Raw genomic sequence first — 25357 nt, forward strand, 5'->3', positions numbered from 1 at the left:
AATGAAGACATCAGGGAGCAATTACTGGCTTTGCAGAAACTGTTTCCTGAATGCATCATCATTTGGTATTAATCACATTTGATGAGCTGGTGTCACATTTTCTTGATTAAAGCAATTTCAGGCAAAAAAAGGGGAAAGAACCCAAACAAGTGCTTGAGGGTTGTCTGTTAGGACCAACATCCATGCATTGATCGCCTGACACTAACAATGAGCTTTGTGGTTGGACTGTGAGACATTTTATTTGGCTGAAACTGTACAGCTTTTCAATTTAAAGTTCCTTCGTTCCCCTCAGAACCACACATCTCAGTTTGTGTGGTTTGTGGAGATAAGTGGTGACGATCACTTATTATATCGATTCAATCTGCTCCACCATTGTGGTCTCTGAGGGAATGACTGACTCAGGGAAATATTTTGATTAGTCATAGCTGACATCTTAACTAAGACACACTCTCTCTCTCTCTCTCTCTCTCTCTCTCTCTCTCTCTCTCTCTCTCTCTCTCTCTCCCCGTTGGCCATTTTCTAATTACAATGAATCTTTCCATGTCTTACCCCAATCCACTGCGAGCAAACCCAAACAGGCCCAAAGCAAATTGGACCTGATTGAGAAACAACCCATGGATTTCATTCAAACGCAGTGATTTAGAATGTTTAAGAAAGTAGATAAACATGTGGCACTTTGTAATGTTTTGCCTCTAATTTGTTTCAGACTTCCACAAGAGGCTTGATTATGTTAACTTCTTCATGTCTGGCCCTGAGCCATGAATGAAACAACCTCCTCTGTGCTTATAACGTTTGACAGGTTCCATTGCTTTCATAAGCTCTTGCTGAGATGAGAGGAATTATGTTGTTGACCACACATTAACATGATTCTTGATGCGCATGACAAAGAACCCACATACAATGCAATGGAAAGAACATACAACAAGACATGAAGCATGTACATAAGCTTCTGTGTGGGCAAACTCTCCAACCAAAACAGATTATCCAACATTTTAACTTCCTATAGCTAGATCTGCTGCTCTTCTAGTGTCACAGGCAGAACATATGATTCTCCTTACGTCCTGTCGAGTCCAATAAAAACTCAATGTACGGTACACAGAAAATATATCATGACTTAGAAATAAAACAGGTCATAACTGGAGTGTATGAACTTTGTGTGAGGGAAGTTGGATCCATAAATGTGCTCAAATTTCTTCGTCACCAGGATTTAAAGCATCATAACAGTCTTCAGCATGATTAAGAGGATTTACAAAATGATCATGGAAATATATTCAGGTGAAACCTTTTGTAAATTTCTGCCGATTTTTATTTGGATGCAAATCCATTTAAATATATAAACTTAATGTGCTTAAAGCAATAAAATAGTCTGAGTGATTTATGAAGTCATATGCCGATGTATGGTGTCGGAAAAGGTCAGATTTCAAATAGAATACAGAATGGGTATTATTTCAAGTATGGAGCCGTTAGAGGAGAGCACAACACATGTTAGTCAATGAAGCTTCTTTCAAACTTTGTTTGCAGTTTTTAACTTCATTTGCAGTTTGCAGTGTCAAAACTGTCACATTTTACAATATGCTGTGACAATTTAGTCATCTGCATTGTAACAAAACCATTGACAGCTGGAGTTGGTGTCAGCACTTAATTAATAATACAAAAAATATCCTATGAACAGTTGCTTACATTTAGTAGTATTATAAACAGGGATGAACCGAACAAAAAAATCTTCTTCTTACAAAGTATTGACAGTTGGTGCATGTCCTGTGAACCACAATCTGTAGCCATAGTGGATTACTTAGTCATGTTTTCACTATCACTGCTGCTCTGACAGCTTGGTTTGTAATCATTACTCATCGGCACCCAGCCATGTGGTTTTTAAATTCTTCTTGCTGCTTGGACATCAAACCTTAAAATCTCCCTCTTTTCCTCTCTAGTTCTCTTTCTTCTAGATCAGACACACATAGCTGTAACTGTCTGCCTCGCGTCCTAGCAAAGCACCTGCCAATGTCATAGCTTTTTATCAGAAATTGTAGCCTGAGTAACAAAAACACTTTTAGATCTCCTTCTCTCCCCTGTTTGTTTACATTATCTCTCTTGCTCTCTGCAGCTGTACTGGCCAGCCAGTCCGGACCGCGTCCAGGAATGTCTCATGGCTGGGAAGGATCCGGAGGTGATCTAAGACGCATTGCACACAAACACAACTACACACACTTACAGGTGCTGCAGTAACTTCTGCGTGGATGAATGGCAGGTCATCATCTTTTAAATTCACATCGGGAAGGAGATATATTTACTCGGAATCCTACACAGATATTGATCAGTGACTGCACACTACCACACAAGGAATTTTCTGAAAGAATGTCAGAGAGTTAAGCAAGACAGTTCGATGGTAGATTACAATCTAGAACGGAAGTGAAGTTGAAAGAATCTGATTCATTTGGGAACAATAGACATGAGAGATACTAGCAGGGATATCAAGACTCAGGGTGGCTGCATTTCTTCAGACAAAAAAAGGGACAGGTATGGGACATCATGGACAATATAACCAATATCTTAAATATGTAATAAAACAATGACATTAAATATTCAGCATCTGCACTATGTCTCAACTTGTTTCTCTCTCTGACTCTCTCAGTTGGAGTGTGCCAACTTCCTGCGAGTTCTGCAGCCTTTTAATCAGACTCATCTGTACGTGTGTGGCACCGGGGCCTTCAACCCTCGCTGTGCTGTCATCGCTACCAACGTCTTCCAGCAGGTAACTGAAAACCCACGTATACACACAAGTTATCCTTTTGTTTAGCCGCTTAAGTAGAAAGTAGTGCCTCTGTCACTGTGACTGGAAGGAGAATCACTGGATAAACTTGGTGTTTCTTAATCTTTATTTGAAAGAACATTTAGCAGCAGATACCCTCAGAGCACCCATACTATCTGACATGATTTTCACTAAAAAGGAGGACCACACAATGAACGCATGAACAACTACTGTAGGTGTGACGTGGCAGATTTTCATATTTCAACTATGTATTAACCCTGTAGCTGAAGATTGAAGAATATATTTTAAATTTTTCTCTCACCTACTGCACCTCCAGATATAACATCTGAGCAGAATGTCTTCTGCCCACCACATCAACCCAGCTATAGTTGCTCTTTGAATAAAGATATTGTTAAGCTTTTTTTAGATCATGCAACATTTATTTTAACTCGGTAATACATTGAGAGAGAGACCTAATTTACATTATAGTCGAGTACAGAAAATGAACAAAACATAGATGACACAGTAACCTCAGCTAATTAGCAAAAGCAAATGCAAATTCAAACATGTTATTTATAACAAATGTATCAATTAAAACAAGAACAGCTGGAGTTAAAACAACAACAATTGATGAGATAAACAACTTAAATTACCCTAAGGATACAAGTGAGTTGAGCATTAGGTTGTTTGTATGTTGTTCACTGTTGCAGGTGCAAGATTAGAAAACTGGATTTTCTGAGCTCAATCAAAACAGTTAACTGAGCAGTGTAGTCCAGTCATTTGAAGGTGTTCGATGAGAGCCCAGTGAGGTGTGTGTGTGTGTGTGTGTGTGTGTGTGCATGTGTGTTTGTGATGGAGTGAGTGAGAAGGGGTCGACATCCACAGCAGACTCCCCTCCCAAGGACAGTGGGACCCAGTGTGAGACAGAGCAGGGCGCTGTGCTGTGGGATAAGTAGAGGTTGGATATAGCAAGTGTTTGATGAGAGCCCACATTCAAAGACAGCAGTGAGGGGGGAAAAAAGACCAATAAAAATATGCATATAAGCCAAAATTGAAATTAATATACAAAAGGTGTAGTTGACTGCAGAACAAGATGCCCTTCCTACCACCCACCCTCCTATGTGTGTGTTCTAACTCCCAGCACCAGCCCTTATACACCTTTCTATCAGCAGCTGAAATATCATACCTGTGGTGTCTGCCCCTATGCCCATATATCTACCAGGGTTTACTCTGTGCCATCTGTCTGTAATATAAACAGTGTTTCTTTTGTCATTGAGGCTGCACTCTGGGGGCTACTGGACATTTTAGATTTTTTATTTGACATCTTTGTGTCAAATATAATATAAATGTAATTCTAGAGCCCAGGAGTGTCTCCCTTATACCCCGCTGATAATTAATCATCACTAAGACACATGTGGGTTATCATTCTGTCAGAAATAGGTTAATGGTTCTAAATTCCCTCAGTGTGTGCGTGTGGGTGTGTGTGCATGTGTGTGTAAACCTTTGCCAGTTGTGGGGTCAGAGACTATGTGGGAATTTGTGTGTGTTGGTATGCATTCCTGGATCTGTTTTTTGTTAGGCTGCATGCATGCCTTTCAGCAATGTGTGTGTGTGTGTGTGTGTGTGTGTGTGTGTGTGTGTGTGTTTGTGTGTCAGTTAACACCTAATCCCATGAAAGGGTGTGAGATCAGAGCAGAGGTTCAGACTAGGTACTTAGAGGAGCTGGTGGTGCTGAGTGTTTTAAGACTGGACTTCACACATTTTTAAATCCCTCCACTTAGCCCAATTACCCTCACTTGGCCGCTTGCTCTTTGTGTGTGAAAGGGTGTGTGTGTGAAGGTGTGTGCATGTGAAAAGTTTTTCCTGCTTATTGGACAGAATCAGTGGATATATAAAATGAATTATCGATTAAAGAATTGAGTGATTTCTGTCTTGGTTTTATTTTCCAGTCAGAGCACCCGACTCTGTCCTACAGCCAGACAGAGTGTGGGAAGGGCAAATGCCCCTACGATCCGTTCCAGAAAACAGCCTCTGCTGTTGTTGGTATGTTAACTGTCTGTTTCCTTATATCAGTTTACAACAAATTACACGTTAACGCAGGAACTGCTCCAACATATCTGTGAGGTTTTTTCCAAGAAAAAAAACATGGAATTAGACAATCTGAAGAAAATGTTTACCCATGGGACCAATAAAGTTGTATCTTATGAATCACTGTGAGAATATGTTAGAATAACTCAAAAATCAACAACATTGTCTGTTCTGTTTTTACTAAGAATAACTAAACGTTTTATTTTTCAATGAAGATGGAGAACTGTATGCTGGGATCACCTCAGACTTCATGAGCAGGGACTCTGCCTTCTTCCGTAGTCTGGGCAGCCGCCATGTCATCCGCACTGAGCAGTATGACTCCACCTGGCTGCAGAGTAAGCACACAAAAAAATCCCTCCATCCCCTTAACTTTGCAAGTGGATCTAATGAATGTCATAATTGAGGTTTCAGGATTTCTGCTAGAAATCTGAAACATTTTTATCCCAAAAAATACAAGATAAAGTTACTGTATTGGAATATTTAATTACATTTCACAGCAAACAATTATCAATTCTGGTTCATACAATTCTACCTAGCTACGGCTAGGGACCAGAGCACCCATGTCACTTTGTCTGACTTGGGGTCAATGGCCCAGAACAATGTAATCACATTTGATTTATACTAAATAAGCCCCTCCTTTCAGAGAGGTAGAATGTTTATCCAATCAGCTCTCTGTGTGTTGTCTTCAGACTTACATTTGGTCACCTCCAATCTGAATGAGAACCCCTTCGAAGGTCTCACTACACATTTACATGAGGCTCTGCTTAGACTCAGTGAAACCTGTTTTCCCAGAGACCTCTGCCTCTGACTATAACACCTTTGCATTTATTGCAGACAGTAGGATGGCCCCTGCTGTTAAGACCTTTTGTCTCAACAGAGGCACAAAGGAATCTCCAATGAATACACATCTGAGTCTGCCAAGCTGACCCCCACATGTTTTCAGTCTTAAACACACAGGAACACATCAGAATAATATTTCAATCTTATAACTGTCATTCCTTGCATGAAACTTAACTAAATATAAAATCTCCCATCACATTACCTTGCACATGCTCCCCAGATTGATACCTTTATAGCCTAACATGTCAATGTTGACTCAAACTGTCTAAACTGTGAGTCATCGACTAAAACATGCAGTGCCCTTCTAATATACTAGCAGTTCAGCTTTTACTGGCTCTTTTAAATGAAAATCAATCACAATAACAACCATCCTTTTTTGTATTCTTGTTTTGATAAACTGAATATCCTGAACTGAACTGAATATCTTCCACTTTAAATCAGCATCTCAGAGACCATGTCCTACACGCTCGCTTGTTTTTTTATCAGGCTGGTCTGTTGACTTCTGCCACTGATAAGAAAAAGATACAGGTTGACTTTCTCTGCCATTCTAAAAGTCAATTGTACCTCCATCATCCCTTTGCTCTATCTCTTACACATGATTATATGTATGTTACGTGCATATCAGTAGAGATGGCTTGCATTACATTTGATTAATAATTTACCCATGTTTTTGTGTATGTGTTTGTGTGTGTGTGTTCTTGCGTGCACCTCTCTCTCGCCAGATGCCCAGTTTGTACGGGTAGCGCCACTGTCTGAAACTGATAACCCAGAAGATGATAAGGTCTACGTGTTCTTCACTGAGCGCGCTCAGGAGGCAGAAGGGGCTGCTGGGAAAGTGCTCTACTCCAGGGTGGCGCGTGTGTGCAAGGTACGGTGCTGAGTTTGTTAGAGAAAGACAGTGACCAGGTAAATGTGTTTGTGTTCTCATATCAGAAACTGTCTGCGTGTAATTTACGTAAATGTCTGGCTGAACAGGTAGAGTTTGTATCTGCCGGTCTGTGTGCGTCTTTGTCTTTGTGTGTGGATGTTTGTGTGTGTGTTTGTGTGTGTAGGGGGGGTGTAGGTGTGTGTTGGTGTGTGTGGATGTGTTTGTTTATGTAAAAGAATGGATATGTATGACTGGAATTTCCAGGAGTCTGGTATAGATACGCTTATTGAAGTCTGTGTTTAAAGAACTGTTTATGTGTTTGTATCATCTGCTTCTTTATGTGGATCTTTATAGATATGCATGACTTTGTTTGATTATTTGCATGAATATTTGTTGTCTGGTTATGTGTTTGTGTTTATATGTTACATAACAGTTGGAAAATAGGTAAAATATCCGTCAGTAACAGTCTGTGTAATTTAAAAAAAGATATTGTGCATTAAATAGCCTGAAGTAAGATAGAATGGTAGTAATTTAAGTTAAGAAAAAATAATGAATGAAGTGTCTTTACAATAGGCTTCAAATTCTTTATTCTTTAATTAGATTTACTTCATGAGACGGCTCCGGTTCCAAGGATTCTCTTAAAATATTTTTATAAAACATTGATTAATGGCTGGGACACGCTATGTTTGTAAATTCTTTTAATGTCTAATGTTTCATGTATATAAATTATTCTGGATTTTTTTTTAGAATGACATTGGAGGCCAGAGGAGTTTAGTGAATAAGTGGAGTACCTTCCAAAAGGCCCGTATGGTGTGCTCGGTCCCAGGACCAGACGGCCTGCAGACGCACTTTGACCAGCTGCGTGAGTACACGCACAAGCATCAAATGACAGCAAAATACATGCACAATAAAACTAAACACATCCGACAGGCCTCAACCACTGATAGCATCAACATCTGGAGCTCTGCCACTGAATTAAGGAGGACCTGAGTTAAAATACTCTGTGTGTGTGTGTGTGTGTGTGTTTGTGTGTGTGTGTTTGTGTATGTGTGTATGTTAATGAGTGTGATTCATGAGGAGCAGGAACTTGTGGCTCAAATAGTTTGAGGCGACAGAGAGTTTGCACGCTGAAGAAACTTAGAGCTCAACCACAGCCTCTGTCTGTAAGTGTGTCTGCATGGCTCCACTGTTACCACGGTGATCAACAGGCCTGACGGTCACCTTGGGTTCGTCTTCGTGCCTCAGCCTTGGTAACCACAGCAACCATTCAACATTCAGTTGCTGTGGTCTTATTCAGATATTAAGGACTGCGCCAGAGTCCTCCGGTTGGCTCTGTGTGTGTGTGTGTGTGTGTGTGAGTGTGTGTGTCAGGAGCACATCTATATAGGCATGACTCTTTATAGGGTATTTTGAGTGAATTAGGGTGTTAGCCTTTGTCTCACTGTCCACTCTCTCTATTCATCAGTCTATCTGCAGATGTATGACTCTAATTTTCTGAATTAAGCCGTGAACTAGTGCTTTACTCTTGGTAGTCTTAGTCTTGTAGACTCTCCAAGCTGATTTTGCATGTGAATATGCAAAAATCTACAGTTGAGGGAGAAAAGTCTGGGGCCAGAAGCCTTCTAGTTTTGCGTCCAGTTCGACCAATCACGTTTGGGCAGGGTTTGGTTTCCTGCAGGTAAACAGTCCACGTGGAGAGCAAAAGAGGCAGACCACATTGACTGAATGTATCGGCGATAAGCTTTTTAATTCATCTGCATTCTTATGTTGATAGCTGTTAATAGAGATCAGCCAAAATACAAAAAAGTATCGCTGTTTGTGTTTTGTGTCGAGAAACGCTTGACCTGTGTGATTAAAGAGACTAGCATGACTGTAAACAGTATAAAGTGAGTGTAAGACAGCAGAGATTTTGCCGAGATAGCTGTATTCTTAGTTTTCATACAAACATCTCTTTTTATAGGGTGGTAAAGCATTTTCTTAAAAACACTGCAGACTGCAGTTATGAGCTGTAAGATTCTTATCAACATGGTGGACAGGTATTTGCCTCTGAGTGTCGTTTTTATGTCAGTGTTGCTGGATATGATTCATACGATCTGTTATTAAAAAAATATCCTCTGGAGATCTCCAAATTCTGGGATGGCCCCATAACATGTCACGTTAAAAATACTGCTATAAGCAGAGGAGGTTGGTCTAGGTGAAGGCCGAATATTCCTATATGACTTTTCTTCCCAACCCGGTCTAGCTCGCTAAGAAAACAGCTTCCAGTCTGTAGAGTCACTACAGGTAGGACTGGATTGGGCCACTGGGGCTTCACAGCTCTGAGTACTGTTTTTAGATGAAAAGTGTGTGTTAACAATTGTGGGGTGGTGTTTGAAACACATGGCTGTTAATTCTGGTCCCAGGATGGCTGTTAAATGGCAGAAAGGGTTTAACGAAAAGGTGCTATGGTCATTCAGGGAATTGAAAGCTCCAGTGTTTACGCAGTTGAGCCATAGTTTATGGAGGTGCTGTGTAGCTGAAGTAATTCTTTAGGTAATGGGTCAGACTACACAATATGAGCCTAATTGTAAGCAGGTCCAGAAGAGCTTTGGCTCTGTTTGGGTCTGGTGTGCATTGTTAGACAGAAACAGTCACAGATTTCTTTAAACCTACTATGACACCTTTCTTCAACTCTAGGGTGTTGACTGTCGCTGACAATCAGCTGCTGGTAAAATGCTGTTAGCAGAGGATGGTTTCGATCCATCGACCTCTGGGTTATGGGCCCAGCACGCTCCCGCTGCGCCACTCTGCTGTCATACATTTTAATGGAACATTGTCACAGGCTTTACACAGAAAACAAAACAAGGAACATGAAAGGCAGGGCGCAGAGGTTATGGTGCAGAACATTGAAAGCCAGGGAAACATGAGACAAAGCAATGACGTAACCCAGCAACAATGCTTGGGCTGAGTTATCCGTCTCCGCAAGACAGACTGTTTCCCTGATACCGACAAGTCTGTTTCTGAAATCCCCACTTCCTCATGATACAGATGGGCACAAGTGCATTCATTTGTTGGACGGGGAAAAGAAGTGCGTTTGCAGGTGTGTGATAGAGTTCTTGTACTTTATATTTCTTCCAAATTATGTTTTTATACGTTCTAAATATTTTACGAGCTTAAGTACTTGATTGATTATTTATTTAAGCCTAGGAAAACACATTGAGAAATAAGACCCTCATTTACAATGGTGCAGAGGGTTACAATGGTGCCGACTTATAAGTGCTATGAAGCTAATTATCTTGTTGTCTCTCACCTGAGAGGGGATTTGAACGTACAGTTCAGGCCTAAGAGCAAGTTCCTTCTCTATTGCACCAATGTGTCTAATCTTCTCATGCTACTTTTTACCAGTGGGAGAAGTTCACCATTGTCTACATTACAGTTTTTTTCCATCGCTAACGAGCGCTTACCTATACTTAAAATACGTTTTCTAAACTCTTAACACAGACTTACACCTACAAAACACAATTGGCCAAATAGATCATTTTCTTCTCAAAAGCACATTTTGTTAACTATATACTAACTCTTCATTTCAAAATAGAAGACATCTTTCTCTGCACACACTTACTTTACCAAAACACTGGACATCTGACTCAAAATGAAATTATTCTTTCAAAGAATAACTCTTGTTTTCACTTCACAAGGAACATGCAGCCAATCAAAGTACACCAGGTTTCAAAATACTGGCTATTGTGGACATTACAAAAACTGCATAGACTTTTATGTTTCAGTTTTAAAGGTATTTGCATGCAAAACATGCAATCCACTGTTTTTTACGCCAAATTTTTTGGTTGGGAACTGTACTGTATATCCACATGTAATGTTCACATTCAAAAGCATTCCAGTAAAAAGCGAATCAGTTTTTTTTTCTTTACTGTTTACTACAGGAGGTATAGTAGAAATACTGTTTACAGTATGATACAACAGAAAACGTTTTACAGTATTGTTTAAAGTTAACAAAATATCCATGAACAAAAAAGCAACACCAAAAAGCCCAGTAAAAAGGGAGAACTAAAAAAAAGCACAAAATTCCTTTATCTAATCCCTGCGATCTTCAGGGTTAGGCCACAAGTTTTCATCCACATCGCATCTGATGTTATCCAAGGCGATACACCTTGGATAAAACCGCTTGGAATGCCTGATCCACCCTTGACAATCATCAACTGTGATGTCCCTGCAGCCAGCATCCATGGCTTCAAGGAGGGACAACTGGTCATGTGGCTGATGGTCATAGACTTTCCACCTCCATGTAGAAAAGAACTCCTCTATGGGGTTGAGGAAAGGTGAATAGGGTGGAAGAAATAGACGAATCAGTCTTGGGTGGACCTCAAACCATGCTGTAACTGCTTGTGAGTGATGGAAGGCCACGTTGTCCCAGGTGATAACGAAGGTCCTCCTGTTTTCACCCTCCTGATCCTGCTCTGGAACCAGGCGCTGGTGGAGATCATCGAGAAAAGCAAGGAGGCGCTCGGTGTTGTAAGGTCCAACCTGACATTTGTGGAGGAGTGATCCTGCATTTGAAATTGCCGCACATATAGTGATATTTGCCCCTCTCTGTCCAGGAACATCAACTGTGGCCCTTTTTCCAATGACATTTATTCCACGTCGACGCCTTTTGGCCAGATTAAATCCTGCCTCATCCACGTATACGAATTCATGAGGGGCCTGGATGGCCTCCAATTCCACAACTCTCTGAAACAAAATTTATGTAAATCATGCCATTATAGTACTATATACCATACAGTACTGTAACCTATTACTGAGTAGGTTACCTACTTGAAAAGTGCAAAGCTTATAGAACTGTACATTGAATTGAATATACACACTATACCTGGACATATTGTTGTCGTAGCAACTTGACTCGCTCACTGTTCCTCTCAAAGGGAACAGTGTAGAGCTGTTTCATCCGCACTCTGTGTTTGGACAATGTCCGCGTAATGGTTGCGAGGCTGATGCTATTGATATTGTGAAATATCTCTTGGTCCTCCAAAATTCTGCTTTGAATCTCATGCAGTTTAATTGCGTTATTTGCAACAACCATATCTACTATGGCAAGCTCTTGTTGATGATTAAGGAGCTTACCTCTTCCCCCAGAGGGAGGAAGACGTTGCATTCTTTTTAGGGACAAAAAAAAAATCAACATATGCATTACTGTATGGCCTCATTGACATGTCAAGTGAGAATAGAAACAATCCATGTAAAGTGCAAACTTACCTGTTGGTTTGTTGAAAGATGAGTATAATTGACGCAACCGTTGACCGCCCCAAATTGGGCTGTACTCTTTCACCAGCCTCCCTTAGTGAAAGACCGTGGTTTATCACATGGTCAATGATAGTGGCACGAATTCCATCACTCACCACTGCCCTTGTAGCCCTTAGAATGCCACCACCACGCATTCTTATACCTCTACCTTGCCCTCTCTTTAGGCCTGCTCTTCTCCCTGGACCTGCTCCTCTCACTTCTCCTGCTCCTCTCACTACTCCTGCTCCTCTCACTACTCCTGCTCCTCTCACTACTCCTGCTCCTCTCACTACTCCTGCTCCTCTCACTGCTCCTCTCACTGGGCCTGCTCTTCTCCCTGGGCCCCTTGCTCTACTTCTTCCTCGTCCAGACATCTTTTTCGGTTTCTGTTTCCAAAAACATCACTCCTCAAAGTCCTCCTTTTAGTAATGCCATTGATTCTAAGCCAGAGTGGAATCAGCTGTGGTTGACCCAATATACCCAACATACATCAGCTGTGTGTCAATTATTCAATTGTTTGTTTATTATCAGCTGAGATATATTGTTTTAGAACTGATATTACTGTATTACAGAAGCAGAGGTTTTTATACTGTATCTAAGGTTTGGAATATTGTGTTTGCAATTGTGGGATGTTGTGTGTTAACATTTGTAAATAATACAAAAACAATCCATAATTTTGTTTGGAGGTATAGCTTGTCTGTTAAGAAAATGTAAGCATTATATAAATGTGTTCACTGACTGCATATTGTGTGAAAACAACATGAAATGTGTGAATGGTATGGCCACAAAGGACCGATGTTGTGCTAATCGTGTTTAGAGTTTTGAAAATGTGACTACTGTTTAGAAAAACGCTTGTTAGCGACTGAAAAAAACTGTAAGCAACTTGTGAAGCAAAACCCAGTCACCTCAGATGACCATTGGGGCTTCAGGTTTTGCGCACCGTCAAAAAGCATTCGAGGAGTGCAAAGGGAGCACACAGAAACACAGAGAGAGCTTTGTGGAGACAGGGCTTGTTTCTTATCACTGCTGTTTTTGTAAACGGAAAATCGCAGAATAAACAACGTCTCTCTGCCGAACAGACACATTCAGAATAACCTGGTGTGAACATGCATTCAATCTTACAATAAACTAAATAATGCACTTTTCCTTTCTAATAGTCTGACCTTTTCATAGATGCAAATATGAAGTGTTTCAATGCAGGCACACACAAACATACACACACACAGCTTTCGATCTTTTAACACACTTCCACAAGCTTCAGCCTGTCAGTGTACACAAGGCAGTTCTGACTTGTCAGGAGCATAAACATTTCTAGCCAGCATTCCTGTGGCCACATTTCACACATCTGATAAGGTTGCCTACAAATTTGTTTGTGAACACTTCTCAGCAGAACACTCATTCAAAACCGCAAACCCGTATACAGGAGATTAACTCATCAGGTTAAGAATGCTGTGAGTGTTGAGTTTACGCCATGCTCTGTCACACAGAATCACTACAAATCCAATATACCCTTTATGGTCCGCGGGTCCCTCATAGAAGTGGATCCCACCCATCCCACCTGACTATGTGTGAGTGTGTGTGTTTGTGTGTGTTAGTGTGTGTTAGTGTGTGTACAGTCATTAGATTATGCACCACATTTTTAAGCTCCTCAGTCACAGAAAACATGGAAATCTATCACCTACAGTCAAATAAACCACCAGGCACCAAACATTGTGAGTGTGAGAGTTCAGGTTGAAAGAATGTGGGAGTATGTGTCTTTGTGTGTATTTGTAAAAAAACACAAAGCACACCAAACAATTGTTTAAAGGTGAAAACAACACCATGAAGTGCACAGATAATAGATGTTGGTATCACAAACAAACAACTCTCCATAAACATGTGAATCCTGGATTACAATACTTTTCTAAATATTGAAGGCCTAGTTTGTATAAGTAATCATAGTGTTAGAGCTGGTGATTAATTCCAGGCCATATCACCCAGCCCTACCCAGTGTATGTATTTATTCTGTGCATACCATCCAACACCAACATAGGCAACATTCACCTTTACAACTTGAATAGTTCAGTCCCTGAGCAGCCCATAAAATGTCTTAAAAGAAGAATGATAGGAATTCGAACTCCACAGATGGTAGAAATTCTGTGATTTATGCGATGAGTAAAATGCCTTTGCTGATAATAACACAATTAAATCATGATCTATCCTGTGACAGGGAAAACCTATACCTGTTAACAGTCAATGTAAACCATGCAAAGGTAGTAATGTGTAGTTTGATGATCCTGGATCCCCCCCTATGACACACTGGCAACCTAAGCACGAACAGGATGGATACATTGATGGGTGCTTGTCTTTATGCCTTGCCAAGTAGGTTATGTCACCACCGGTTTCTATATGTTGGTTTGTGTGTAAGCAAGATTACATAAACAACTTGATGGATTTCCATGAAAAGGAAGTGGTATGGGTCAGAGGATGGGTCAACGTATAATATTTTGGTGCCGATCCAGATCAGGTGGAGATCCAGGATATCTACGAGTGTGTGCGATTTGGTGCAGTTTAAATTAAATTAAGGGGATGTTGGGGTTTTGGCATAGGTATGTGCTCCACTGAACAATTCAAGTTAAATAGTGATCCTTCCCAGAAAAAAACCCATAGACTAATTATACACTGATAAAGCATCAGTCTTTTCAGTAATAGTTGTTGTAGCTATTATGGTAAACCAGGATATTTCCCTTGACCTCACCAGTTTGTTTTTGTGCCTAACAAACAACATATTTTGTTAAAATCTGAGAACTTGTAAATGTTTTAATCACCTCTGTTTCCTGTAGTATATGTTTGAGGTTGTTTAATCACATGTTTGACAATGTTTTTGAGCGCCCGCACGCTTGTTTTGAACAGAGCATCTGGAATTTGATTGCCTCTTGTTCTGACTTAGGGGACAAATTTGCTTTGGGGTTATCGTTCAGTTACTTTTGTGTCTAGGACTAAGTTCACGTTTATGAGACTTACTGATAATGTGTCTGGCTCTTGTTGTCGATGTCACTGCTAACTGCCAAGCCTAATTGAACCACAATTGTTAAAAAAACAAAAAGTTTAGTGGAAGTGATTCATGTTGGCTGTTTTCCCTATAAACGAGGACAGACATTCTTCCTGCTGTCCCTGCGAGCTGGAACAACCCATATTCTCATCTGGAGAAAAGTTCAACACACAAAAAGGCTGTTTACTGCTGTTGTTAGGCATGCTATGAGGTTTTAAAGCAGGACACAACGGCCCCCTGTGGTTAGACTCCAGTATCATGACGTTAGAGACAATGGGGTATTTTCTGGTCTTTTCGTTATATATTTTGTGAGTGTGTAAAATTTAAGATTCTGGGCAGAAGGCAGCGCTCATATCCTCATCATTACAGCAAGCACTGACGTTGGAAGGGAAGGTAAAGTTGGGTGAAAAATATGCAGTGAGTATGTATGTTAAGCATATCACTGGAGCAGTCTGGGACTGTACTGAAGGATAAGTATTGTATCTGAATATAAATGAGTTGGGGGGGGAGAGAAGAAGAGGAATATTAACTACTGTTTTATACTTAAAGGGCAAACCTGACAAATGGAGGGAGAGAAGAGGAGGAAAGGAGCCGTCATTTTGTTAACCACTCTGTACGATGAGGGGGGAAGTCTACAGACTTTTTTACTTTGAAAAAATTATTCAAAGTAAAAGACAGGATGAAAAGAAGAAGGGGAGAGGACAAAGTTAGGATGGGGATGATAAAGGTTAGAGGGAAGAACTACTATATACTTCTCTATGTGACATTGACACCAGCTATATTTACCCCCAGACTAATGCAGATATAACAAAAAAGGTTTGAGGTGCTATCACATCTAAACCAACTACTTAAGTCATAAATAACAAAATAAATAAGATTGAGACAACTTCACCTGCTGTCATTGCAGTTACTTTGTTTTGAGGCTTTTGAAATTTAGGCAGATTTTCTCTGCACTAATGCAGCGATCTGTCTTAGTGTGCGTTGTTTCAGTAAATCAGCACTCATCAGCATGCAGAAGACATCTGGAAGTGGGAAAAACAGATGGAATGTTAAATGAGATGTTATTTTAATAAAAGAAATAATGTAAAAGCCGAATGAGGCCTGAATGGGAGTTAATGGGAATTGAAAGTGTAAAAACTCTTTTGACTCTTGTTGAGGATAAAGGCACGTAGTAGCATCCTCCATACTCCAGCTATTGACCTTACAACAGGACTAGTTGAGTGACATTTTTTATCCATGTTTGTCACACAGACATGATTGTTCCTGAAGGGATTATTACAGAGCGCTTCTTTTCTGGTGACATCACATGCATAACTGTTTGCATCCACATGCAAACAGTTATTTGCATCCACATGCAAACAGTTATTGGTCAGCGTGCAACATGTGGTCTGTCATCTCTCTGCAGCCCATGACACAGCAAGAATTGACGTCCCTATCTTTGTTTAACATGACACAGTTATTATCTTAACAGGCAAAAGTATCTTATAGTCTGATCCCAGCATAGGATCTGATGTCAAAAGTTGGTCCTAAAATCCATCATGCTTGGGCTGGAGACTATAGGTTTTTAATGAAAAGCATTTATAACATATTGGGATAATTTTGGTGTCAGGAGACATTTGGAAAACCGGCAGGTACATTAATTGCTGCCTATACTACTAAGCAGAAAGGAAAGCATAGAGTTTAGTAGATGCTGAATGTATTAAGGTTTTGTATTAAATAGCCAAAGTAGCTGTTTGCGTCACTTTTTCAGACAATCACCTCCTGGCGAATGAAAATCAGCACCACTCTGCTCTTAATCACCCCAGATGGGACTCGAACCCACAATCCCTGGCTTAGGAGGCCAGTGCCTTATCCATTAGGCCACTGGGGCCCAATTGAATGTGTTTTTCCACCTAATTTCTGTTGAAACATGGCGCTATAGAGTTATATGTGCATAGGCAACTTGGTCTGCTTGTGTTTCTTGTAGACATTTTGCCTCTCATCCAAAAGGCTTGTTCATCTCTAACTGGAGGCTTTCAGGTATTTAACCTCTTAAGGTCTTTGTGTTGACAGTCGTTGGGTTAAACAGATAGGTCATTAACTCCTCCACCAGCTCGTGGGTCATTGGGGTCCCATGAGTTGAGGTCCGAACGCTATGGTTAGCTACTAGTCATAGACCCAACTTGATATTTTGTGAATCATTAGAGTCACAGGACTTGGGATGTGGTTGGGAATTGACTTGTCTGGGAAAAGATTTAGGACTGAAGTGTAGGTGGCTGAACCCACAGAGGTTATATAACAGAAAGCTCCCTTAATCAGTTAGAAAGAAAATAACCATTATGGATTGGAAATTAACAACTTTAAGAAACACAAGCAGGACAGTGCCTATCTACCAACTCAAGGAGGTACTGTATTAAACAGCTGTAGTCTCTCTTTGTGAAATATTTACTGACAATCACATCCTGGCAAAACATTGTCAGCAGAAGACAGTTGCTGCATGTAGCAACGGAGGATGGAGCTGAGACACCAGGACGCCCAACCTTGTCAGATTAACGTGACAAATGTGTCTCCGCTATGTACTGGTGTATTACCTCATTTATAAAAACACACTGTGCTTTAAGTGGGTATGAAAACATGTTTTGTGATACTGAAGGAAATGAATCATGTCTGGACGCCTACATTCAGCTGTTCTGATCCATCATAGATTGTATGGAAAAAAAACTTGAATGGAAGCCCAGTTTATCAAAAGGAGGAAAAAGAGGAGAATGATAGAGGGGGAGAGGAGGGATGAGAAGGGAGCAGGGGAGCTAAAAAAAGATCGGGAGAGAAAAGTGAAGTAGGACAAGTCAGTGGAGAGCAGAGGTCAAAGCTAGAGGTGTAGACCAGGAAAATACAGGCAGGGGTTTGAGGAGGAGAGAAAGAATTGATGTAATCAGAGTGTCATTGCTCTAAAACTGTGAAGGCGATGGTGAAGATGGAGCAGAGGGAAGGAAGAGCTGATTAAGAGGACTGAGTAAAAACATTGCTTCAGTTGAGTTAGAGTAAATAGGCGATGAGGAACGAAAGGAGCTCTGGACAAAAAAGACACATTTTTCCTCAGGACAAAATTAAAAAAATGTAGATAATTTTTCACATGTGGCTCGTATTTAAAACACGTCTGAAGTGGAAATTACAGTAACATGGGCATAGTTTGCCTGCTGTTATGCAAATGTCTGGTACAGCCTCCCCTCTTAGTACTGGTTTTATATTCCCCTTGAGCTATGGTAGCCTGAAAGTGACACAAGGGAAGCTATATAGGAACACTAATTAGAGTGCAAATCCTGGAGAGAAGACTGAAAGTAAGTTTTAAAAGTAATAAAGATCCTCACTGATCATCAGCAGTACTTTTTCCTTACATATCTTACAATGTAGACATGTATTTTAAGTGCCACCAGGGAGTTCAGAATGAAAAAGGAATTCACAATAGACAGACGGAATAGGAGGACAAAAGAGATAGGAGGACAAAAGAGATGTGATATGTATGAACAAGGAAACACAACAACCCAGACAAAAGGCTTTTCCCCTCATAGGACAAGGAGGGGATGAGTGAGGTGAAGTGCAGCTAAAAGGGTGCGAGGGGAGATGTGATGGAGACAGGGAGGGAGGGAAGGACGGGAATGGGGTTAATTGGAAAGAATGGAGAAGACAGTAGGGTGGAGAGGGGGGGGGGGGGGCAAGGAGGAGTGTAAGAGTGAACCTTTTTAAAAGCTGTAGTTACTTAATGTAAATTATTGGTGTTTGGCCAAAGGCTATTTTCCTGCTGGCTTAGTTCCCAGTCTTAAAGTTATTAAAAGTAAAATTATAGAAAGGATTTTCTCTTATAAGTAGATGTAGAGAACATTTTCCATTGAACAGCATAAGTGAACTCATGTCATGTTGGTACTACACTACAACTGTGGGAGAGCAGACACCTTCCAAATGGACATCTCAGTCTGGACATAAACTAAAAGAGACTTGAAGATGGAGATAACAGCAGTGGCTAGAGGGGGGAAATGTGTCATGGAGAAAATAATGTGGCAGTGAAAGGAATAGGGCCAATAGCCCCAAGGTTAAAGGACAGGACAAGATGAAGGCAGGGCGATTATTGGCAAATTAATCGGGATGGCCACAAGGAATTGAAGACAGGGACCGTAGTCACAAAGGCGACAAGGAGGAGGAAGATGTCGGCATTCTGGGTGGCTGGGCAGGGAGAGAGTGAATGAGTAGGTTAAGGGAGTCTGCCTCAGGGCTGTGGCCAGACAATTAGGAGGAGGAGGAGGAGAAAGATAGGGGCTGAGGCTGCAAGTCTGCGGGCCAGACAAGACTATCTTCCCTCAGGGGGAAACAACCCCCTTTTTTTTTTTTAGAGGAAGACACAGGACCAATCCTCAAGAGAAAATAGGCCAGACACACAGTAAAGAGAGTGGTGGAGGAAGGAGAGATAGTGGGAGGGAGGGATGGAGAATGAGAGGGACGAAAAAAATGAGAAACAAAGAGAACCAGAGACGCCTATAGCGGGATCCTGGGAAGTCCAGGTGGATTTGCGAAGAAAGGGAGGCGGGGGTGAGCACCTGAAGGAGAGATACAAGAGAGAAAGAAAAGGAGAAACGTAGATTCAAAAGGAGACAAAGAAAAGCTTCTCAGACCGAGTGATTATTGATGGTGGTCTCCTGAAAGTGAAAGAGAGAGAAGATGTAGATTAAAAGAAAAGAAGACAGTGTTTTGTACAGCTGTAACATGATTGAACTGCTTTGTTTTACATATTTTAAAAGTGAAAATCCTTGCTCCTTCCTGAAAAATGATTCATCTTCGTTCGTTCAAGTTCATTAACCACTTATTTCCTGCACTTGGTGTTAGTGACGAATGTGTGTTTTGCTCTCCCTCCCCTGCTAAAGATGAATGATATTAAAGGCCCTACAGTTTAATAAGTCAAAAACAGGGATGTTGGATTTATTAAATTAATGGACCCTGATTTAAACTTGTCGCTGGCTGATAAGGAAGAGTTTTTTGGCAAACCTGTGCCGTAAATAACTGAGACATCTTCTTCAAAGTCTGTAGAAAGAAACATTTTCTGGCTGCGTCTTCCAAAGTCTAACTATGTTTTCTTGAAGAGCTGAATTCACACTGAGGTGCTGAGAAGAAAGAGAGTCTGACTAACTTTGAAGCACTAGGTAGGACTCAGAATTTGTACCCTACTGGGATTACCAAAGTTTGCATTAAGTTTTTGCACTTTTTGAATATCAAACTGAGCATATTTACAGGCTATGTGGCCTCTTTTCTCCAGTATACTAAAGAGGAAGCTGGTTGTTGATGTTGCAAGGTGGAATTGTTTAACATGTTGTCAAGCTGCCTATTTTCCACAAGGGATTATCACAACAGATGTTTGACTCTAGGTTTTCTTAACCTGACACAGGGATAAACTTAATTGCTTACAATTCAAGGAGGTTTTGTATTAAACAGCTTGAGTCCCTGTCCCAGTATCACCTCCTAGTAAAACACCAACAACAGAGGATAGTTTCGATCTATTGACCTCTTGGTTATGGGTTCAGCACGCTTCCGCTGGAGTGACATCAAATGTAATTCCACATCTGTTATTTTTTATAATAAATATAAATATAATTATATAAAGACTTTATTATTTATAAAAAGCCTATGTGGGGACATTGAGTTTGGGAGACGTGTGTTCACCTGGCTTTTACAATAATGGTTGCTTACGCTACTAAGTTGTATTAAACAGGTGGAGTACCTATGCCTGTTTGCATAACTTTTACAGACTATCGGCTCCTGATAAAAGATTCTATAAAGTTCTGGGTCATAGGGTAGACGCACTTCTGTTAAATTATTCTCACAAAATCCCTAATAAAACTTGAACCCACAATCACTAGCTGTAAGTCCAATGCCTTATCTATTTGGCCAGTAGTAACTGCATCAGAGTTGACAGTATTGCGTCTTTCAGAAGTGAACTGAACTCCTGAGAACCTCTGTACATTCTCCTGAGGAGCAATATGTGTGAACCTAAATGTTAGAGTGAGTCTGGCCTCCAAACCCCCGGTAGTTTCTCCAGGCAGCCCCCCAGTAAAAAGTCTAGAACACAGCTCCTAAGCAGGATTCACTCATTTAAATAGCAAAAAGAAAACAAATATCTAAGAATGAAAGAGAGGACCAATAAATGTGGAAAAGACACAGAGGAAGATGGGACACAGAGGAAGAGCTGTTGATAAGGGCAGACGCTGATGTGCTGCACAAAAACATGTGATTTCTGCTGCAGAATAAATATGTTAGCTCCTAGATTTTTGGCGGTTAAAGGTTAACATCTTTGCTTCAAAATGAGTGTTAATATCCAAGCATGTGAGGAGTTGAACGGCAACAGCAAGAGTATCTCTTTGGAGGAAGTGGAGGCTGAGAGTCTGCGTGTAGGAACAGAGGATGGAGCAGATACATGTATGACTGAACCGCCAGGACGCCCAACCCTGTCAGATTGACGTGACACATATTTCTGAATTACCACATTTGTAAAACATTACTGAGTTTCAAGTAGGTATGATAATGTCATTGAGTGACTTTTATGGAGAAAATCTTCAAAATAGCAGAGGATGGTTTCTATCCATCAACCTATGGGTTATGGGCCAAACACATTTCCACTGCACCACTCTGCTAAGTAATTCCATAGTGATGAGGACAATTATTTAGACTCTGTACTATTTGGTCACACTCATCACAGCTTTCCAAAGGATTGAGACGCTACTGTGTACAAGCTGAGAGTTTTTAGCATTTAGCTCAACTTTTTTAGAATTAGAAAATACTTTTTGCCTTGTACTGTGCAACAACTAACTTTTGATATTGTTGTCTTGTTGTGAATTGCAGAGTAGACATTCTCCTATTATTACACGCAACCTAGACATCAAAAAAATAACTTTAGCCCTATTTTAACGCACACTGCAATACATTTCTTATATGAGACCCATTACCTGTTTGGCTGTACAACAGCAACTCTGGTCGTTTAGTAATTTAACTTAGAATCCTGTTTGTATATTCATCTGTTACAAATATTTTTTTCCTAAACTGTCTGCTATTCCCTGGCCCTTTTCCTTCGTCTTCACCTCTGGACATAAAAGTGTATTCACCATTCCACATGTCAAACATGTGTCTTGCAGACAAATATTCCCATTGCTGGGTTGTCAACATGGCCAAATATGGTTCTGAACACCTCTGCAAATGTTGTTTGTTTAGATTAGCGGTCGAGTGCATATTTAGTGCACTTACAAATGGATTTGTATCTCTTCTTTGCTCTAGCTGATCACAATCCTATTACCAGATAAACATGTTCCCACCAGATTTAAGGGGAGCTTCATCTGGCCTTTAACGAATTCCACCAGGTTGAGAAGTTAATGTTTCAGTGGCCTTCTTTTGAGTCTCCGGATCATGTTTTTTCTGTGCTTTGGATTCACCAAACAGAATATATATCATCCAGAGTCATATATCAGAACCGCCTTGAAGCATTTTAAGATAAGTAGTAGGTATGAAAAAACAGAGAATGGAGTTATGATAGAATTTTTGATTAATGAAAGGAGGGGAATACAGTCTGGTCGTCTTTGAAGGATGTAAGCAGTAGAACTAAAAAAAAAGCTTGAAATGATAAGAAAAGTGAAGAAAGAGAAATAGATGGAGGGATGAGATACACATTAAGCAGTAGACGGGAAAAAAGAAAACACTAAAGATAATTCAATCTTGAAGCAATATAATGAATAAGGCATTCAAGAAGTGAGCAATGTGTACAACGCTGCAGGCTGCAAATTACCCATAATCCTCCCTTCTATGTCCTAAGGGGCCTGCTGACTGCTTTGATTATGCCTCTTCGCTACCATCAGCAATGGTCGCCGGCTTCATCTTTCAGGTTGTCAGCTCGTCCTGTTCTTGTCAATGGGGAAATCTCAGGAGCGACACCAGGGAAATTCTTAAAATTTCAAGAAATGTTCAATTCACAAAACTAAACAGTTAAATAGTTTTGGTGGTAGATGATAGAAACTTTTTTTTTTCAACTTTTCACATGAATATTTATAAAGCTTTGGAGCGACTTCTCGCAGTTATTGATTGGCATTTACAGTAGCCGGTGTGGCAGAGTTGACGGTAACTAGCAGCTCAACATGAATAGTTTTGAAAGCAGCCTGCTCCCTGTTGTCTTCCTGCCACCACTCTGGCCCATGCCTGCAGCATTTGTCTCTGTGCACAAGTCGGTAGATAAAATAATGACATGATGACAATTAATTTCCAAAGGTTCAAAGGTCACTTTTACTTTGACATCATAATGTTCTCCATAAGCTGATAATATCAACGCCTGATTAACAGACTGTGACCATATGTCACGTGTGTCCTTGATTGCATACGTCTTCTGTGGAGCCAGGTTCATAATCCATGTTTTTAACTTTGAAGCTTCTTTACGGCAACTTCCATATTCACCACGGCTACAACAATGTGTTCTGTCTGAATCAGCTTTGTTGTCAGAGCATTTGAACAAATACATGTACTTTTGACTCTGTTTCTCTCAATGAACTTAGAGTAAAGACATGTAGCAGGACAAAGACAACAAAGCTTAACATAGTCAGCTCATATGATTTTTATTTTTTCAATCCTGACAAGAATGAGACACAATACATTTCATGAAATAAGTCTCCAACTGCAACTTGACTGATTGGTGGAAGCATATAACAAGGCAGTAATTCAGTAATGCAGTACTTTCTCATAGCTTGATGTCTGTCACTGTGTGTGGCGTGTGTGTGTGTCTGTGTGTGTGGGCGTTAGTGTGTGTGCGTGTGTTTGTGAGATGAAATGAGATTAGACTTCCTGCAGGGCTGTAGTTCCATGGACGCCACCTGAAGCAGCAGGAACGACAGGAATGTTGGAACGATGATACGCTTCATCATCTCAGTCACCACAGCAACATCTCTGCCTCAGTGTGGGAGAGGAGATGAGTGTGATGAAGGGAAGAAAAGAAAATAGAGGAGAATAAGACCAGCGACGCATTCAAACCTTGTTTAAAACATGCTTTTCCGACCATCATTTCTGCAAACTCTCTGTATCTCAACATCGACCTCAGCACTTTTCAGTTAAATCCTTTTTGTAGAGTTTCAAAGACTTTTAAAGTTGTTTGCCAACTGCAACCTCGGCGCCAAGTCAAGTCACATATTTATAGATTATCCCAGCATGCCACACAGGAAAAAAGGTCCCTGTTCTCTACTGTGATGCGATGGTAGAAACATTTTCAAGTCTTATCTCAGACAACAGAGCAAAACAGAACATCTTTGATTATTATATGACTGTGAAAACGAAGGTGCAGCTGTCACAGCAGACTAGTGAATTATACAATAATGAGCAACACCAGAGAAATGGAGTTGGAATTGTGTTAAACTGTTATGACCATGAGCTAAAAGTCACACAGTTGAACATCATGTATCAATAATATAATGTTTTTATGTGTTTCTTTCTGTAGTGGAGTCATTCGGTAGAGCTTTCACTCAAAAGCCTGTGCTCTCACTCAAATAGCCCCTGCTTGTGCTTAGATTTGCTTTGCTTGTGATCAAGCTCTATTTTGAACTGAAATATCTTGACCCCTGCAGTGGATGTGTTTAACGTTATCTAATTTACAATATATGAAATATTTTTAGAGCAGAAAACAGTAAAGCTGGGCAATATGACTTCAAATCAATAACATGATTATTTCAAACTTTTACATTGATTGCGATATTGCCCAGCCCTTTGTATCAGTTTGGATGTAGAGGTAAAGGAGCAAAGTCTCTAAGAAGTCAGGAATACTTCACCACATCACATGGAGCTGTCTGCAGTTACATTTGCTGAACGACTGATTAATTTAGATTGTTTGTGACTTTGTAAACTAGAGTCTTTTGAAGGCTTTTTTCAGTTTTCATTAGTTGCCATCTGTTTGTCTGTTTGTGTGTTTGTCTGCTTTCCTGTCAATCTGTTCGTCTGTGAACTGTGACATGCTTTGTTTCCATTGTAATTTGAGATTAAAAGAAATCGCATTGACTAGCCCGAGGAGAGAAAACACAGTATGTGACTAATATGGAAGAGTAGTTGTGTTTGTTTGTAAACACAACATCTCAGACTGCACTTTTGAAGGTTACAGCCTCATAAACACTTTTACTGAAGCTCAAACAATAAATCGGATAGGTTCACAAAAGTCTTACTCCATGATGTTAGAAGTGGCCAAAACTCTGCAGTAAATCTTGAATTAAACCTTTATTGGATTTTTTTTTTTTTTTATTAGTAAATTAATTTGACCAGCGCCGTAATAGATTTATTCTGACCTGTGGCCCAGGGTGTTGCTATTGTGCCTAGTTGGTACACAAAGCTTTAGTTATTGTCATTTATCAAAGAGACATCATATTAAATCTGTCAATGTCAAGACTTGGGGTCACAATCAATTTGGAGTTCAAATGCTTGGAAAACCATGAAAAGGAATGCTAAGTTTGGTCCGATGGTTTATGAGTTACCA

The 25357-nt window shown here is 40.3% G+C and overlaps 1 protein-coding gene and 1 non-coding gene across 2 annotated transcripts in view; one reads left to right on the top strand and one right to left on the bottom strand.

Annotated features, from left to right (window-relative positions):
• The window catches only part of sema3h (sema domain, immunoglobulin domain (Ig), short basic domain, secreted, (semaphorin) 3H), a 225444-nt gene that overhangs the window by 185315 nt on the left and 14772 nt on the right, over positions 1-25357 (top strand). Inside the window, exons 3-8 of the mRNA XM_062392739.1 lie at positions 2105-2167; positions 2633-2752; positions 4699-4792; positions 5053-5172; positions 6400-6545; positions 7293-7407. Coding sequence (XP_062248723.1) covers positions 2105-2167; positions 2633-2752; positions 4699-4792; positions 5053-5172; positions 6400-6545; positions 7293-7407 — 658 coding nt within the window. The remainder of the gene's footprint in view (positions 1-2104; positions 2168-2632; positions 2753-4698; positions 4793-5052; positions 5173-6399; positions 6546-7292; positions 7408-25357) is intronic.
• Positions 16648-16720, bottom strand: trnar-ccu (transfer RNA arginine (anticodon CCU)). Its single transcript has one exon. It is a non-coding gene; the product is annotated as a tRNA-Arg (tRNA).

This window comes from Platichthys flesus, chromosome 7 (genome assembly GCF_949316205.1).
Source record: "Platichthys flesus chromosome 7, fPlaFle2.1, whole genome shotgun sequence".
Taxonomy (NCBI): domain Eukaryota; kingdom Metazoa; phylum Chordata; class Actinopteri; order Pleuronectiformes; family Pleuronectidae; genus Platichthys; species Platichthys flesus.